The sequence below is a fragment of the Oncorhynchus kisutch genome, linkage group LG1 (genome assembly GCF_002021735.2).
Source record: "Oncorhynchus kisutch isolate 150728-3 linkage group LG1, Okis_V2, whole genome shotgun sequence".
Taxonomy (NCBI): domain Eukaryota; kingdom Metazoa; phylum Chordata; class Actinopteri; order Salmoniformes; family Salmonidae; genus Oncorhynchus; species Oncorhynchus kisutch.
Genome location: NC_034174.2, coordinates 23,825,706 through 23,845,895, shown reverse-complemented (window position 1 = coordinate 23,845,895; position 20,190 = coordinate 23,825,706). Strand labels below are relative to the sequence as shown.

The following is a 20,190-nucleotide window of genomic DNA, read 5'->3' as shown; positions in this document are numbered from 1 at the left end:
CTCAGACTGGGAAAATACATTTTAAACGGTCATCCATCTCAGAATTCCAAGTTGGGAACTCGTCCTCTTTTTAGAGCTCCGACCTAAAGATCACGATTCAACCTTGTTTATTTCCCAAGTTCCCATTTGTCTTGAATGCACCATCAATCCAGAGAATGCCAGACTTTGATTACATTTATTTATTTATTTAACTAGTCAAGTCAGTTAAGAACAAATTCTTATTTACAATGACAGCCTAGGGACAGTGAGTTAACTGCTTTATTCAGGGCAGAACGACAGATTTTTTTTTACCTTGTCAGCTCAGGGATTCGATCTTGCAACCTTTCGGTTACTGGCCCATCACTCTAACCACTAGGCTACCTGCCACTTTGATGACAAAGGTTGATGACAAAATTTGCCCACGAAGGACCACCGTGACACCTTCCTGTTCAAGTGAGCACAGCACAACAAGGTGAGTCCAAAATGTATTGTATGCTGCTGCATAAATAATGTAATATGCCAGGGAGATATACTATATACTGTAGCTAACAAAGTCATAATACGTGTATGTTGAGTAGTAAGCTGTTAGCTGTTGGTGGTGCATATGTAGCCTATAGCCTGTTTTAGAGAAATGTCATCATCGAACATTGTAAGAGTTTTCATTGTCTGTTTATATGACCACTTTATTTATTTTACGGTTCTGACTTGGTGTACGGGGAGATTACTGTAAGAACGGCCCATATTCTGAATTCTGTCGCTGTACATTTCAAAAGTGCTGAACAAATACTTATATTGACTATATCCGTCCTAGTTCGTTCATTAATGTTTTAATCGAATTATGGATTGCCTCTTATCCGCTCACCGTCCCCTTATGCCATAGTTTGTACATCTCAATTGTCAGTAGAAACCACATTTGTTTAAGCAAGTCAGCCATATCAGCTATGTTATTTTAAAAGGTAGTAAATGAGGCTGAATGAACTATTACAGTGCTCCGCTGATAGTCAGGTGTAGCAGTGGTAAGGATTCACTCCATGGTGCTGAAAATAAGGACAGATTTATGTAAACCCTAACAGTTTATGTGCACCGTTTCCCAGCATTATAGTGCAATTCATGTATTGTTTAGTGTTATGTTGTGTAGTTTCTTTGTTGGCATGCGTCCACCCCAAAATTGGAGAGATTGACATGCTAAAATCACCACTGATGTGTAGGCCTATGTGTGAATGACTCTCCACTTAAAATTGTCTTTGAAGCAATTGTTCTCACCATTTATAAATGTGAAACCCTTTTTCAGTAATAACTAAGAAGTAATTAGCATAATACAACCGGTATAACATTAATACTATAACACTGTGGCAAAGTATTCGGCCTAATGTGGTTCACGGCCCAGGAAGATGGCGGGAAGGCGCTGGACTCTTTCAGGGGAAGTCAGATGTTTTATTTTACAGCAAGGTGATCAGTGTTCAGCATTTGACTTGAATAGGCAGTTCACTTCTCAAGAGTATTTTATCAATCTAAAATACATCTCATTGTTACACTCAATAAATGGTATGAGTACATAGTTAGGTAAAACATCCGTACTATTCATTGTCGTGTCTTTACTATCATTAAATTGAAGACTTGGTTTTTTTTCAAAGATTCTCTGTAATTAGTATTACGCGATCAACTGATTAATCATGTAACTGTAATTAACTAGGAAGTCGGGGCACCAAGGAAAAATATTCAGATTACAAAGTTATCATTTCCTAAAATAACTTTTCAGATATTTTATCTGATCAATTAGTCTTCGATTTAATTAATTATTAATTACTTTACCTCACGTTAGTCTCATTCCAAACGTCGTAAATTGTTGGTTATATGCACAAACCCAGTCTTCACTATGATTCATCCATACATCAATTGTCTTAAATCATTTATTTATTACTAACTAAGTAATTCACAGAAATGCATAAACAAACAGTAAATATGGTTACAGGAAATGATAGGAGAATGTGCCCTAGTGGGCTGACCCGGCATGGCGGCTTGTTAGACAAAAGGGGAAGTGGGGGTCGACTAAGAAGTCACTACAGAGTGATAATTATAACAATTGAAATGCTAATCCTTTACACGAGAGAAAAATACTCTCTTGATTGTTGTTAGAGGGGATAGTTCAGAGTGACATTAATTTCGTTATAGAATGGATGTTTCGGCGGTTGTCGTTCTTCGCGTTCAATGATACAGAATTCCTAGCTGCTGTAACGGCGTTCTTCGTTTGTTGAGAGAGAGTCGGACCGAAATTCAGCGTGGTGGTTACTCATGATCTTTAATGAAGGAAAAGTGACGATACATGAAATAACGAAATAAATACAAAAAACAACAAACGGAACGTGAAACTTATTACAGCCTATCTGGTGAACACTACACAGAGACAGGAACAATCACCCACGAAAGACAAAGCGAAACTCAGGCTACCTAAATACGGTTCCCAATCAGAGGCAACGAGAATCACCTGACAGCTGATTGAGAACCGCCTCAGGCAGCCAAGCCTATACAACACCCCTAATCAGCCGCGATCCCAAATACTACAACCCAATACGAAATACCAACACGTAAACCCATGTCACACCCTGGCCTAACCAAATATATAACGAAAACACAAAACACTAAGACCAAGGCGTGACAGCTGCAGACTAGTAATTAATATCAAAGCCTTGTTCTTATTCTGTCAGTATCGATAGTCTAAGAGTTTAACCACGTGGTATGGTTAAAAGATTCAGCAATGGTCTACAACCTTCGTCCTCTCCTAATGGAGAAAAACATGGTCTGGTTGAGAATTTCTCAAAGTTGGATTTTATTCGGAATTGCAGAAAAGTGGCTGTCTCAGGATGCCTGACCCTAACTGGGCTCAGGGGCGGTCCTCTGATTTAGTTCAAATCAAAAGGGAATTGGATTTTCTTTCCAAAATCATATTCCACACTACTACAAACAGTATCATACTCACTCATTCATCTTATACAACAATTAGATGTAAACCTCATATCTGAGGCTATTATATAAACAGCGTTATGGTAATGTGGCCACACCGTCTTCCATGAGCTTCTCCAAGTTGTAACAAACAGACCAGTTCGTAGCTGGATTCTTCACCGATCTTTTATACTTTCTCCGGAACATGAAATTTGTTCGTACCTCAAGTTCTGTGAGGTGGAAGAAATTCCTTTGTGCTCTATGAAAATGTACTCTCTCTATACTGTGTGGCCATGAGGAGATCCTCAGGACTTTACGACGTCTCTCTGACCACAGCAGCCTAGTTGAAGGAGGAAAGGGGGAGGCAGGGGGAGGGGGATGGGGCTTGCTATACTCAAAGAGGGCAACGTCATGACATCATCAACTACAAATGGTATGGAGCTTATATGTTTTATATTTTCAAAATAACAAACAGGGAGTATGTTAACCACTGTGCCACATTTGGCGCCTCCAAATTGGGCATGCATGGGCACCAAATCTGGCACCCTAGGAACAGGAAGTCTGATGGTGGGAAATATTGCAGGGTGTCTTGGGGTAAAACGTCCCTCAACTTCTCAGTTTTTTGGTGGCTACTACCATCGAACAGCGTGAAGAGAAGCCGTGCCCATTCACAGATTCTGTGTGTGACTGTGTGAGAGCGAAGTCTTGTGTCTGCAGTGATGCTTGTGGCAACATCATTTAGCTGAGTCTACCTTTAAGTGTACCATGTAAATAAACAGTGCTAAAAGTTTTTAAAACCAAATGCTTGATATTGGCTAGTCATAATTATTGACATGAAGATAATCAAACAAAGAGAAGCAAGTGAATGAACCTGCACATATCTCTGAACATAATGTTTTAATGGTGACTTGTAGTTAGAAAATTACTGTTATAATAATGGTAAACTGGTAAAACCAAAAAGTAAGCATAGAAAAATATACAAACTCATACTACTCAACGATGCACCAAAAAAAGAGCCTATTAGTTTCCTCAAAAGCAAACAAAGAAAAGCTCCATAATCATATAAATCAACCACACATCATCAGTTCAACAGTGTTGAATAGTACTGTTCATCTTAGTCCCTTAATAGAGACAATGGAGACACAATGATACACAACTTGGGTGCAGGACCTGAATTCATATTCTCTTACAGTAGGAATGCCTTTCAAATAATAATGTATAAGATTATATGGACAGGAAGGACCTGATCCTGGATCGGCAGTCCTACTCTGAGATGGTTTATAAATATGGGCCCAGGTCGTTTTTACAAATGGGGACATGAAAATGACTGGGAGAGACAATGACCACTGCAGTTTTGGCTGGATAGGAAGGGGTTGCTTTAGTGAATGTAGGACCTTGAGCATGGGAAATCTCAATTGGTTTAGCTCAACGATAATTCAAAGGGGGTGTGGCGGATTTAAAACAGTTCTGCACTAGCCGCTGAAAGGATACTCATGAGTGTCCTTGGAGAGACGAGGCTATTGAGGAGTGGACGACACTAACAAATTGACACTCTCCTCGACCACTCGACCGCTTATCGGTTTCCGGGTCATAGAGGAGAGGAGGACGGAGGAGAGAATGGACTTGTTCCAATTAAGAATCTCCCCATTTGTATCAGAATGGAGCTGAGAGGAGAGGATGTAGTAACACCTGGAGAGTAGGAGTTATTATTCCCAGTGAGGGAGGGAGAGGTATGGGTCCATATGTCAGCCTTCAGCAGTCATTAGGCTATTGTTTAGTGAATGGCCAAGGTGTCTCATTATGCCTTTATGTGTACTGTTTTCATTTCACATTCAACTGTGTTGACACTACACTGTTCCAGCATCAGAGATGAAAACGACTCTGAGCATATCTTAAAATTGAAACATACAGTACCATTCAAAAGTGTGGACACAAGGGTTTAAGGGTTTTTCTTTATTTTTACGATTTTCTTGTCATGACTTCCGCCGAAGTCGGTCCCTCTCCTTGTTCGGGCGGCGTTCGGCAGTCGACATCACCGATCTTCTAGCCATCGCCGATCCACCTTTCATTTTCCATTTGTTTTGTCTTTGTTTTCTACACACCTGGTTCCATTCCCCAATTACATGTTCACGTATTTAACCCTCTGTTTCCCCCATGTTTTTGTGCGTGATTGTTTCTATGTTCATTCGGTACGTTATGGCTGTTTTTTGATGGGTGCTGTTTACACCCGTGCGTAATTGAATACCGTTTATTGTTGGTCAAGGCTATGTTTACCTTGTGCCTTTATTTTGAGTAAAGTACGTTGCTCACTCATTCTGTTCTCCTGCGCCTGACTTCATGCACCAGCTACACCCACCATCTGACATTTCTACATTTCTACAAAATAGTGAAGACATCAAAACTAGGAAATAACACAAGTGTTAAACAAATCAAAATATATTTTATATTTGAGAATTTTCAAAATTTTCGCTTGATGACAGCTTCACTTGGAATGCTTTTCCAACAGTTTTGAAGGAGTTTCCACATATGCTGAGCACTTGTTGGCTGCTTTTCCTTCACTCTGGGGTCCAACTCATCCCAAACCATCTCAATTAGAATGAAGTCAGGTCATTGTGGAGGACAGTTCATCTGAGGCAGCACTCCATCACTCTCCTTCTTGGTCAAATAGCCCTTGCACAGCATGTAGGTGTGTTGGGTTATTGTCCTGTTGAAAAACAAACTATAGTCCCACTAAGCGCAAACCAGATGGGATGGTGTATCGCTGTAGAATGCTGTGGTAGCTATCCTGGTTAAGTGTGCCTTGAAATGTAAATTAATCACTGACTGTCACCTTCAAAGCACCCCCACACCTTCACACCTCCTCCTCCATGCTTCAAGTGGGAACCACACATTTGGAGATCATCCGTTCACCTACTCACAAGACTCGGTGGTTGGAATGAAAAATCTCAAATTTGGACTCATCAGACCAAAGGACAGATTTCCACCAGTCTAATGTCTATTTCTCATGCTTCTTGGCCCAAGCAAGTGTTTTCTTCTTATTGCTGTCCTTTAGTAGTTGTTTCTTTGCAGCGATTCAACCACGAAAGCCTGATTCACGCAGAGTCCTCTGAACAGTTGATGTTGAGATGTGTCTGTTACTTTAACTCTGTGAAGCAGGTAGCCTAGTGGGCAGCAGGTATCCTAGTGGTTAGAGTGTTGGATAGTAACCAAAAGGTTGCAAGATCAAATCCCTGAGGTGACAAGGTATAAATCTGTAGTTCTGCCCCTAAGCAAGGCAGTTAACCCACTGTTCCTAGGCTGTCATGGGAAAAAATAATTTGTTCTTAACTGACTTGCCTAGTAAAATAAAAATGAATTGGGTTGCAATTTCTGAGGCTGGTAACTCTAATGAAACTTATCCTCTGCAGCAGAAGAAACTCTGGGTCTTCCTTTCCTGTGGCGGTCCTCATGAGAGCCAGTTTCATCATAGCACTTGATAGTTTTTGCGACTGCACTTGAAGAAACTTTTAAAGTTCTTGACATTTTCCAGATTGATCGACCTTCGTGTCTTAAAGTAATGATGGGCCTGTAGTTTTTCTTTGCTTATTTAATCTGTTCTTGCCATAATATGGACTTGGTCTTTTACCAAATAGGGCTATCTTCTGTATACCACCCCTACCATGTCCCAACACAACTGATTGGCTCAAACACAGTAAGGAGGAAAGAAAATCCACAAATTAACTTTTATCAAGGCACAGCTGTTAATTGAAATGCGTTCCAGGTGACTACCTCATTAAGCTGGTTGAGAGAATGCCAAGTGTGTGCAAAGCTGTCATCAAGGCAAAGGGTGGCTTTTTTGAAGAATCTCAAATATAAAATATATTTTGATTTGTTTAACACTTTTGGTTACCACATGATTCCATACAGTATGTGTTATTTCATAGTTGTGATGTCTTCACTATTATTCTAAAATGTAGAAAATAGTAAAAAATGAAGAAAAACCCTTGAATGAGTAGCTGTGTCCAAACTTTTGACCTTTATGTTTTGAGCTGATAGGCTACAGTGTGTACATTGTGTGTAGCCAATATCAAATCAAACTACTATCATCATTAGCTTACTAATTTAATTAGCTAGTTATAGCTGTTGATTCGAAGCTCCTGTTTAGCACTAATCAGAACATGTTCTACCAACCTTTACTTGCCTATACTTTCTTAATTCTTAATTCGGCAAGCACCAGTGTCTTCTAAACCTCCATGGCTTGTTACAGGTAGAACATTGGAATTTAGAAGGAAAAAAAAGAAAAAAAAAGTTTTGTCTATGAAGTAATCCAACAATGTATACGCTGCTGTCTTAGAGTATGTTTATCTTCTCTCATTGATCAAGACAGGTGAGTGTCAAGCGATGTCTGATTTTTGAGTTGCGCACATGACGTGCAGTACTTTGGGAAGGACATCCGTTTACAGCTAAACAGGAGCATATGCACAAGCTTGGACAAATGATTGATTTCCCGATTGCAGTTTTTTGGGGAACTCGTCAAAAATGCCCATCGTGGGAGAGGTGACCATATTGTAGTAATGTCCTTCAAATGCTACACTGTGGCTTTAATGGTCCTGTTTTCTCAGTAGCTACCTCATACAATACATTTTATTGTCTGTATTAGTCATGTTACAATCATTTTCAGTTCTCATGTATGATGATGTTTGACAAGCTTGACCAAGTCTCTTTCTTCAGATAGAGGTTTTTTGATTATCCTGAGATGGTCCTTCCCCAATGTCGCTCATGTCATTTCATGTTTATACCTTTTTTCTATTTCACCTTTCCTAACATGTGTAATTTGGTTAGTGTTTTTCCATATCTCTGCCATCTCTTTTGTAGGCCACCCTCTATCACCCACTTACTCTTTTCTCTCTCCTCCTTTAGACAACCCTTGCCATGTGTCTCTAACCTTCTCTATGCCCTCCTCCTATAGCCCATAGAGATAGATAGAGGACTCCAGTGCCCAAAAACCTAATGTTCTCACAGACGCAATAATGGGACAGATACAATTTTGCGTCCTCTAACTATCTCTATGCTCTAACCCTCTCTCTCTGCCCTCTTCCTCTAGCCACCCTCCCAGTCTGCCCTGCCATGTCCTTGTTCCTGGGCCTGTGGATTAGCCTGGGCTTCCTGCTGCTGTGCCAGGCCACGCTGTACGAGACCCTCCAGCAGCACCACGTGCCCCGGCCCGGACGCAATGCCATCCAGATCCTGGGTGAGTCCCTTTCTATGTTCTATCTGCACACATCACGCTGTGCCCACTACCCACCCAGTCCTCCCAGAGGAGCTCTCTGAGAAGTGTAAGAGTAAAATAAATACTATGTTATCACTGTATCCCCAGTGGAAACAGTGAAGCAATAGTCTTCTGTCTTTTGTAATAGATTGGTTTGCAACCAATATGTTAGCTACTGTCAGAAGAAGAATAGTGCACTGTGGTTTCATAACTTTTTATATTTGTTTGTTTGTATAGATTCTGGCATTGTATAATGGATTATTTATGTTTCTTATGGTTCATTCATGTATCCAGCTGTCAGAGGTGTCATGCCCATAGGGGGCACAGGGACATGTGCCCCCTCAGATTTGTCCTGTTTTATTTTTATAATTTGTTGTTGTTGTTTCTTTGTAATACCTCTAGCCACCAAACAATTGTTGGCTTTAGCTAACTCAGATAGGTAACCTATCTCCCAACCTAGCTACTAAGAAGCCATTTCAGGCTATCAAGGAAGTTAGAGTAGCTAGCTTGTTTAAGTATCCTAGCTGGCATGCCTGCTGGCAAGGTTGGTAGACTACAAAAGCAATTACTAAATGTACTAAAAAAGACTCCTTTCAATATTTTACCCAGATTTTAGCAGAGATGCAGAGAAGCATATTTAGTTATAAATAACCACCAGTCAGGAGGATACAGACAGCTCAAGAGGTATGCTTCCATACACAGAAAAATACATATATTTATGACATAGAATTAAGCATAATAATTTGGGGTCAAAAAAAGTTTTTTAAGGTATTTGAAATACAACATTCTCCAACTATTCGAACCAGCCACCCAGCAACCCAGCCATCTTGACTTATTTTGTGCCTCATGACATTTTTGGGGTGCATTTTTGGGGGGCCTCTGCCAGCTGTATATAAAACTACGCCATCTTCAAAGTTGGCTTTATTGACATTCTCCTACATTCTTTGCAGTAAATAGTTTTTGCTTAGAGTTGATTGTAATGTTTAAGCTCAGCTGCAGCTGCTGTTTTGATCTGAGGTTGGAACTCCCCCTCTGCCCCACACAGACAAAGAGCACTTTTTAACGGGAGAGGATTTTCAGTGTGGGGAAAGAGTGATTGCAGCATCCTGAATCTATCAGACTAGCAGGTTGATTGGTACGTAGGACAGGCTCTAGGCAAAACTCCCATCAGTATGCTGAGTGCAGGCTGCTTTGATCACTGTGGCTTAAATGGAAATAACAATTATGTTTCTCTCTCACATTCGGCAATTAAAGCCAGTTCCTTCTCCACTGTGGGGGTTAAAGGGGAGGGAGTCAGTGAGATGGGTCTGATTCTCCTCATTTATGTGGGAGTAGAGTAGTCGCGCTCGTCACTCCCCAGCCATGTGTCTTTGGAAGCAGGCTCCTTTAAGCTTTTAACAATGACTCGCTCCTGGAAGCTTCTGATGACAATACTATTACAAACCCCTTTCACCAGGAAACCAAATCCCAATGCCTGTTAAACATTGATTCCATCTATCTGTGCTTGTCTCATCCTCTGAGCCGTGCTGCACCACGGAGTGAAAAGACAGTGATTGAAGCAAAAGCAACAAAAAAAGAGACATTGATTTCCCCGACTTGTGATGTCAAGACAAGACTGTTGATAGCCAATGAGGTTTTTAAGCAGCAGGGAACTGGAGCAGTTGTGCAGGGCAGGTGTCTTGTTTTGGAGTTGGAACAGCTGACGTAGTGGGACTTGGTTGTGGGTGTGAGACAGAGGCTTCACACAAAGTGGTTTGAGCTCATTAATTGGAACAAGTGAGAACAGGATGAGCGACAGAATTAATTTTTTCAAACTTTGTTTCCAGGTTTTTTGTACAAGGATGTGCATGGCCTACAGTAAGTGTCTTCTGAATTATGTAGAGGTCCAAGTGAAAACAAAGACAAAACCCTGCCCACGGCACATAGAGAAGTCAGCTAAGTTATTGGTGAGATAAATATCCTCCTGTTCTAGTTTTGTGAAAGGGTTCTTGTCAGAGAAATCAGCTTGTACAAACACACACACACACACTCCATTTTATTTCTCAGCAAAGTCATTATGGCATGGCATTTTCATGGTCCTCTGGGGAACTGGGGGATGCATACACAAAGTGAGCCTGAGAGCAGAAGTGTTCTGTCTGAGAGCAGGAGTGTTCTGTCTGAGAGCAGGAGTGTTCTGTCTGAGAGCAGAAGTGTTCTGTCTGAGAGCAGGAGTGTTCTGTCTGAGAGCAGCAGTGTTCTGTCTGAGAGCAGGAGTGTTCTGTCTGAGAGCAGGAGTGTTCTGTCTGAGGGCAGGAGTGTTCTGTCTGAGAGCAGGAGTGTTCTGTATGAGAGCAGAAGTGTTCTGTCTGAGAGCAGGAGTGTTCTGTCTGAGAGCAGGAGTGTTCTGTCTGAGAGCAGGAGTGTTCTGTCTGAGAGCAGAAGTGTTCTGTCTGAGAGCAGGAGTGTTCTGTCTGAGAGCAGGAGTGTTTTGTCTGAGCGTAGGAATGTTCTGTATTGTGAAAGTGGATGAAGCTCTGAGTTTTGGCACAGAAGAGCACAGGATGCATTTATGTGTGCTATGCAATAGTAAATAGTTTTATAAGGGAGTACGTTCAATCAGCAGCATGTACTCAATGAAATTCTGTCACTGGCTGATTGTCAAAATCTAGAATGATAGAAATATTAAGTTCAACTTAGCTATCTACAACTAACAATGATCAAGTGCAACAATTATTGATGAAATATATGTGTAATCACCATTGGATGTGATGACATTCACTATCATAGTAAAAAACCACTCCACATGTTCCCTTTATGTTGACCGTGTGAAGGACACCTTTTTTTCATAGTTGTTTTGCAACTGTACAATTTACTGTAGTGTCAAGGCCTTTTAAGTTCTCATCAATCTTACTCAACTGCAGAGTGGTGGTAACAGATGTAACCAGAACTGCTTTCTCAGAATTGAAATCCTATGATGAATATTTGTATTAGAATTGATTTAATAATTTGAGGATGCTCTCTGGTTTCAGCGACCAGATCATTTTTTATAAATAAATATGCAGTGGGTGGAGACCAAAGTGAGATCTCAGATTGATACATGCTTTGGTTTTTATGTTTAGCTGTTTTCTGTAATAAAATATCATTGAATGGAAAAGTCATAATTAAAAAGAAAACCTATGTCATAATGCATTACTCTGTAGATGCCTTCATCTGTGATGTATGGTAACAAACAGGGTTTTGATGCGGTGAACATTGTTAACATAACTAATAAAAAGGAACTTTACATGTTACGATTCAAAGCATTTTGCAATGGCTAAAACCATTGGCAGTCAATACACAAAAGAAACTTGAAGGCAATGCCAGAGAAACAACCAACGAACACAAACCTGTTTGTGAGTTGTGCTTCTGCCTTCGATGCAGTGTCTCTGTTTACACAACTTATGGCCTTGTACACATCATTCTGAAAACTGGAATGATACCCATGAGTCTACCAATTATTCCAACTATTGGAATATTGCCTACCCAATTTCCATGATTTTCTAACAAAGGGTTTACACTATTGTTTGATTGACAGGCATATGTTCTGTACCAGAAAAAAAGCCTTAAATAAAGTTGTGTGGATTTTGATATGGGGCCTGGTTTTCAGTCTGGCTGAGTGAGTGAATGATACCGCAGCAGCAGCTCTCAGTACTCAGACAAGGGTGTGAATATATCTCTGCACAGGGGAAGTGAAGGTCATGTTGAGCAAGGTACGAATGTAATCCTCAAGCCTGTTCAAGCATCTAACAATGTTTTAAAAATTGTGCTTATCCCTTTCTGCAACAGTGAGCTGACAGAATGCCACTGCACAGTACATGCGTACCAAAAATATACAAGGAGAGATAGGGGTTTTCAACCTACATTTCTTTATTTATTACAATATTTCAGTTAGAAATCTGCTGGTCACAGTTGAGGCTGGGATTGAGTAACGAGTCGCCTGACTGCTTCATCACCTGCTCAGGAAGCGGCGCCGTTGCCTTCCCATGAGCCGCTGCTTCGCGGCCTCCCCTACGTCCCCCGTGCCGGGAAAGATTGATTGTGCCCAGATTCTGGGCAGCCAATTCTGGTCTCTTAAGAAATAATCCACTACACTGACAGATGAGGCGAATGTGACATGACACACAAGCCCAGCTCAGCTCTTTCCTCACCTGCCAACTGACACAGTACTGCCAGGTCCACTCCTGGAGAAAGCAGGTTGCTGCTGTGGATGATTCTGCTGGTCACTATGAAGCCCAGTTGAAGGGTCAAACTGTAACATTCAAAGAAATATGGATTGTCATTGTTTGGAGAAGTTACATTGAAATCAAACATTTCTTAAAAGTCAGTTTTATGTTCAACTGCCACTGAATGTGTTTTTGTTTCCTTTCCAAATGGAAGGGCATTGTCATTGTGTGTTCTAGCAATGCCCATAGGGAGGATATTGAAAGCAATGGCGATGCATTCGGTTTATGATTCTGACATAACTCTCTAAGGGCACTAGCTGATTCCCATTCCAATGTAAGCTACAATATTAACATACATCACTATTAGTAATGAAGGAGCTGTCCTTAGCTGTCGTTTTGACAAAACAAAAACAGTGTTGTCAGACACAATAACAAGTCAATTGTTTGTTGCAATGACGGTGCTAAACTGTCTCTCATAGTTGATTAAATCAGCAGAACTGGTGACAGTAATGACAGGTTAGCCAGTTGTGTTCCCCGTTCTACATGAAGATGCAAGCAGCCACTTGGTGTGACTGCGAACTAATGATGTGATTAGGAATCACTTGAATCATCCTTGTAAGAAATACAGAAATACTGTATAGGAAGTAGGGTGCTGAGGACTTTGTTTTGGTGAAATCCATGCTGATTTTGGATGGTTTATAGCATAAGGTGAATAGGTCATCATTTGCATACTGCAGCAAACAGTGCTGATATTGATATTGTACTGCACTCTCGAGGAAGCTTGCAAGGAAGCATTTCGCTACACTGTTTATACCTGCTGTAAACTGTGTACGTGAAAAATGCAATTTGATTTGAACCCATACCATTTATAAAACGGTTATAATGATTTAATCAATCGAATGTAAACATCTCATAATGAATAACCTTTTGAAAGATGATTGGAAGACAAGCGCTTTAATGATGTTCATGTTCAGTGTGTCATTTGATATTTAAATACTCCTTTAGTCTAGGACAGGGGCAGAAAAGAGGCAGCAAAAAACATGTAATTACTGCTATTATTCATCATGACACAGAAATAACCATACAGCCAAACACAGTTTAAAGTGAGCAATAGCAGAAAATGAAATGTCAACCAATAGTAAAATATGGGGAATCCTGTTGCCGATGAATGGAGCCCCATGTCACGATGAGCAGATTGACCACCATGTAACTGTGTGGAGGCTTTTTCATATGATTCATGTATCCAGACATTCTGAAGTCTTTGTTATGGTTTACTTTGACCTTTTTTGCTGTGACTGTGGGCTCTTTTCTGTAGGATGAGATGTCTGAGTGTAGGTGGGTGTGTTGGTGAACCTTAGGGATCTATATTTCGGTAAATGAGAACTGGGTTGAATTCCGGAGACTTACATTTCAAGACTGAATCGATTTTTTTCATTGCCATGGGTATGTCTAGCTCAGAAGAGGGATGGTTTTCCTGGCTGAGTTTGAGAACATGCCAATTAGCTACACTATCAAACACACATTACATACGGATATACCCTTGCAGTTTTAGAATTTATTCATCAATTTCCTTTTTGCTGTGATTTACTGCCTGCTTTGTTCCATACAGTAAAACATGAAAGTTACATACACTGTAATCTCATGATAGTGCTCAAACCATATTTAAGTACTGTCAACATGAATGTAATCCAAATGACTGGTTCACTTATGCAACTTTCCATTTACAAGCTTTTGCAAACTGCCAAAGGGCAGGCAGTTTTACAACTACCCACAGGAAGGTAACATCACAGTATGAGTTTTTGTGTTTTTGTTTGGCCATTAATTTGATACATTTCACACCCACTTTTAATTGCAAGGACTAATTAGTGTGAGAATGGATGGTGGAAACAGAATTCAATTAAATGGTGGATGGTGATTTAATCAGATTTTTTGTTGCGCAAATTCGATAAAAAGGAAATGTTTGATCAGGTTGGCTCACACACACATACACACATGCACACGCACATGCGCACACACACGCACATGCACACACACGCACGCACACACACACACAGAAAGTCACAAATAAACCATCACCACCTAGACAGTGGCCAGGACAGGGGTCTGGGATAGTGAAATGGCTAAGGCTGAGGTGACAGCAAGCAAGGTTCATCAATGCAATTCTCATGGCATAAGAAAAAGATACCTCCACATCCCCTAAAAAAAAAACTACTTCAGTGGCTCTGACATAATTGCCTGATGATGAGAATCAAAAACTAAACGCACACAAATGTAATAAGAAACATCCATTTCAGAACGAGCCGTCTACCAAGGCATTCTTTTTCCGGGCTCGAACACCCAAAGCCTTTAATCTGGTTCCACATTGGGTTGTAATTGCTATAAAAACTGCAGGCTTTAGTTGAGAGCTCATTGTTGAGGTCTCTCACTCTATCGCAGAGCATGCCCTTCGAGGTAATGAAAGCAACCTTTTTAAAACTGGGCAATAACTGCCTCATCATTTCTATACAGAGCATCACTCTCTCTCACCCCTGCCCTCCCTCCCTCCCTCTGTCCATCTCCTCGTCTTTATCTGCCCCTGAGACGATTCGTCATGGATCAGATGAGACCATTTGTCATGGATTAGTGCACTTAAATGTCTGTGTGATAGTGGAAGCAGTCACTGGAAAAGCTTAGGAATCCTATTACACTGCTTTTTATGGCCGGCGGGGGTAAGAGACTAGGGATGGAGGTTGAACTGGCATTTTATTTGAGCTTCATACCATTTCTGTTCTCATACGACAAAGCAGCACTGATTCATCAGAAAGACAGTCCACTTGGAGGAGGAGGTCTGGTTGAAGAAGGACTAGATTGTAAAAGTGGAATGAATATGTTGAACATGTTTAAATTCTTTCCTCTCTCTGTATGTTCACTCAGTGCCCGGTCAGAGCTGCATATTACTCGATTTAATCTTTATACTGATGACTTTGATACCTTCCTTTGCTTTCACCCCATCTTCTTCAATGATTCATTTGTTAGGAAATCTGAACGATTACTCTTGTTTGTGAATCCCTGACTCCAATAATGGAGGTACACATTGCGATAATATCTAGAAAGAGATTGTCACTCTTTCATAATCTTCCTAGGCCTATTCAACACATTTAATTCAGCTGTAGCAAGATTTCAAGATTATTAGTATTTACCTAGCAGAGTTTCCGATCACAGGCTGCTGGTACCTTGATGGGCCTTTTCCCCCTGAGTGAAAAGCGATAGTAGCGGATTAGATCCTGTGTTATCCTTATCTTCTCTGAAGTCAGATAACTGTGTCAGACAGAGAAAAGGTCCTGTTAATCACACAAGGTTTGTTCCTCTACTCCTGTCGTGCAACACACTCAAACTAATAGACCAACTCACAGTTCAGCGGAAAGGGTTTGTCCTCTGCTCTATTTCAGCCTAACCTAGATTTAAACACCCTCATAACATTCTCTGTGGTACTATCCAAGATAACAGTGGTTCTTTCAACTAGATCGTTATAAAAATAAATAATCTGAGAACAAAAAAACAGCATAATGGTCCGTGTATAGTGACAGCAAAATGTGCCCCTTCCCTGCCTGCAACACCAGTATCTAATGTAATCCCTGACTTTTTTGAAAAACACATACTGTCGCCTACCAAATGGAAGCCCATGCAGGGAACAAAATTGTTAATATATAGAACAATGCAAATATCAGCGTTTTTATGCAGCTAATCCACCACCCCCAGCCCTTATTTTATCGTGTGGCTGAACGGAAATAGCTTGGTTGTATTAATGGAGTAAGGAGACACAGGCAGGTAATTGTAATGCAGATACTTTGCACTATCATTTAGAAACACTACAGAGGACGAATGTTACTCATTTGCTGTTTCGTTTGCAGAGAACTCTGCACTCCAGCACCTAATTTACTTAGTGACATTCAGAATTGATTGTCTTAAATGTGTAACAATTTGCCCCACAATCTGTTCACTTCAATGTGAGTTTTGCATACCCTTTCAATGGGGTCACCTTATATTTTAACATTGTTACATCTATGGGCTTTTATGTTTTTCTGTCATGCGTAATGTGTTGTAGCCTATATCATAGGCTATATATTGGATAACGGCACATCATTTGAGCTTTTTGGGGATTGAGCTCATAAAATGTATTTACTGTATGGCTCATCAGAGTCAGGTAGCATCAGACTTGAACTTTCATGCCGATCAAAGCTCTAATCAAATAATATACATTAGAATGACACTTCCGGTTTGGGCGGAAAATACTGGGTTACATGGAGAAAAGTGATTATTCTCCATATGGAACATTTGTAAAATACTGTGTTACATGGAGAAAAGTGATTATTCTCCACATGGAACATTTGTAAAATACTGTGTTACATGGAGAAAAGTGAATATTCTCCATATGGAACATTTGTAAAATACTGGGTTACATGGAGAAAAGTGATTATTCTCCATATGGAACATTTGTAAAATACTGTGTTACATGGAGAAAAGTGATTATTCTCCACATGGAACATTTGTAAAATACTGTGTTACATGGAGAAAAGTGATTATTCTCCATATGGAACATTTGTAAAATACTGTGTTACATGGAGAAAAGTGATTATTCTCCACATGGAACATTTGTAAAATACTGTGTTACATGGAGAAAAGTGATTATTCTCCATATGGAACATTTGTAAAATACTGTGTTACATGGAGAAAAGTGATTATTCTCCACATGGAACATTTGTAAAATACTGTGTTACATGGAGAAAAGTGATTATTCTCCACGTGGAACATTTGTAAAATACTGTGTTACATGGAGAAAAGTGATTATTCTCCACGTGGAACATTTGTAAAATACTGTGTTACATGGAGAAAAGTGATTATTCTCCATATGGAACATTTGTAAAATACTGGGTTACATGGAGAAAAGTGATTATTCTCCACGTGGAACATTTGTAAAATACTGTGTTACATGGAGAAAAGTGATTATTCTCCATATGGAACATTTGTAAAATACTGTGTTACATGGAGAAAAGTGATTATTATCCACATGGAACATTTGTAAAATACTGGGAAAAATATTCAGCCCTAGTCGGTAGCTTATTCTTTAGATGTTTGGGGCTGCTGGTGAAACATAATGAGCAGGCATAATCAAAGTGACACTGGACTAGCTCACCTGCCAGTCTTCAGGGTGTCAATAGCTGGGTTTCCATCCAGTTGGGGACAGATTTTCATGGGAATATTCTAAAATCTGCACAAAAACAATATGCACATTTCAGGGTTTCCTTTAGGAAAATGTAGTGCTGGACAACGTGACAGGGAAGATTTTAATTTTGCCAGACATTTGAGAAATTTACCTGACATCCATATGCATTCAGATCTGGCTTGGAGCAGCCAGTGCCATCAATAAACAAAGGATATTGGCCAAATGAGCCACACTTACTTGTCCTTAAAAACAGCCTAAAACAAATGACAAAAACATTATTCTTTGTGTTTTGATGTGTAGCATATGCAAAACTGTGTAGCCATATTTTTAGGCTACTTTCCTACAAAAAAAGATGGTCTACCTCATGGTCCAACTGTTGGAGATTTGAGTGTGAAATGCATCAGGGCATTGCATGCATAGGCCTATAAGCTTAGGAGTCCACTGTATGATATTAATAAAACAAACATATATATGTATAGCCTATATAAAGGAAGAAAATCTTAGGCTTGTTCACCCATGACTGTGTGGCCAAACACTACTCCAAAACCATCATTGTTTGCTGACGACACAACAGTGGTAGGTAGGCCTGATCACCGACAACGATGAGACAGCCTATAGGTAGGAGGTCATAGACCTGGCAATGTGGTGCCAGGACAAAACCTCTCCCACAATGTGAGCAAGACAAAGCAGGCGGACCGGACAGGCCCGCATTAACATCTACGGGGTTGTAGTGGATCGTATCGGGAGTTTCAAGTTCCTTGGTGTCCACATCACCAATGAACAATCATGGTCCAAACTCACCAAGACAGTTGTGAAGAGGACATGACAACACCTTTTCCCCCTCAGGAAAAGATTTGACATGGGTCCCCAGATCCTCAAACAGTTCTACAGCTGCACCATCGAGAGCATCCTGACTGGTTGCATCACCGCATGGTATGGTAACTGCTCTGCATTTGACCATAAGGCACTACAGAGGGTAGTGCGAACAGGCCAGTACATCACTGGGGCCAAGCTTCCTGCCACCCAGGACCTATAAAATAGGCGGTGTCAGAGGAAAACCCATAAAATTATCAGACTCCAGTCACCCAAGTCACAGACGGTTTTCTCTGCTACCGCACGGCAAGCGGTACCGGAGCGCCAAGTTTAGGACCAAAAGGCTCCTTAACAGCTTCTACCCCCAAGCCATAAGACTGCTGAACAATTAATCAAATGGCCACCAGACTATTTACATTGACCCTCCCTCCATTTGTTTTGTACACTGCTGCTACTCGCTGTTTATTATCTATGCATAGTCACTTCACCCCTACCTACATGTACAAATTACCTCAAATAACCTGTACCCCCGCACACTTACTCGGTACTGGTACCACCTGTATATAGCCTCATTATTGTTATGTTATTGTGTTACTTTTGATTATTTTTTTCTTTTCTTTTATTTGGTAAATATTTTCTTAAGTCTTCTTGAACTGCACTGTTGGTTAAGGGAATATAAGTAAGCATTTCAAGGTAAGGTCTACACTTGTTGTATTTGGCGCATGTGACAAATAAAGTTTGATTTGATTTGAGAGAGATAGAGATGCCGGCGACATGCTACGACACCGACATGCATTTCTTAATGTCAGATGGCTACTGCATCTACTATACAGATAGCAGATGTTTCTGTAGGTGTACAGAAAGAGGCTAATTGGTTAATATTGTGTGCAAAGATAAGCATTATACTATTGGATTATAGGAGGAACTCCGGCAGGTCTGAAACATTCTTCCTCACCTCAAGTTCAACTGTTCGGAGTCAGTTGGACCTCCGTTGCACACTGCCTTCATATCATAGGCTTGCAGTAGCTAAAGCTTAATTACAGCCACACCAAACCTTCATAAAAAGTTATAAACTTTATTAGGGTAATATAAAAACTCAAGCCATTGTTTATAGGGAAAATATGAGCTGTCAGTCATATTGAAACAAACACAACATTTCATACCGTAATTTGGAACTTAATTTGGCCAAAGAAAATGGCTCAACAGAATGAAACACTTGCGAACTGGTTTAAACATTCACAAAAGGTTTGAACAAGTTATATTGCAGAAATGACCAACAAAGGCAAGTGCCTACCATACCCAACAAATGATAGAAATAGGCTAAGGTTATTTATTCATCTTAAACTAAATATGGAGCACACAATTAAAAAGACTCAACTGTAGTAAACAAAACACATTAAATAACTGGTTTCGATGAATAAATAGGCTTACAATAATAAATACATTTAAGTTACAACAGTGAATCCTACCTGAATAGGGAGTTGCAAGGTGGCCTGCATTCTTCCTGTTTTTGTTAACTGCAATATTAAAACTTCTGTTAAATTTCCCCTGTGGGCTTTTCACTCTTTTTCCTTCCTTTCCTTCCTTCCATTACTTCAATGAAAAAGGCCTCCATCTTCACAATCATCAGTGGCCTACGCCAAGACTCTTCTGTTGCTCTCTCTCTCCTCAGCAGCAGGTACACTTGCGCGCGAGGCTTGGGAGAATGGTGCTGAAGTGCGAATTCTGGGTATAGGCTATGATAGACAGCCTCTCCTGGACAATTTGGCCTGCTACGACTTTATTTATCGGGCTTTTCATTTTTTTATCTGCCAAATGCAGGCAAA

At 40.3% G+C, this 20,190-nt stretch overlaps 1 protein-coding gene across 2 annotated transcripts in view; it reads left to right on the top strand.

Moving 5' to 3' along the window:
* Positions 1-20,190, top strand: part of LOC109907839 (chemokine-like protein TAFA-1) — a 234,520-nt gene that overhangs the window by 2,999 nt on the left and 211,331 nt on the right. For both annotated transcript variants that reach the window (XM_020506203.2, XM_020506116.2), the window contains exon 2: positions 8,003-8,149. In XM_020506203.2, the coding sequence (XP_020361792.1) occupies positions 8,026-8,149 (124 nt within the window). In that variant the 5' untranslated portion in view covers positions 8,003-8,025. The remainder of the gene's footprint in view (positions 1-8,002; positions 8,150-20,190) is intronic.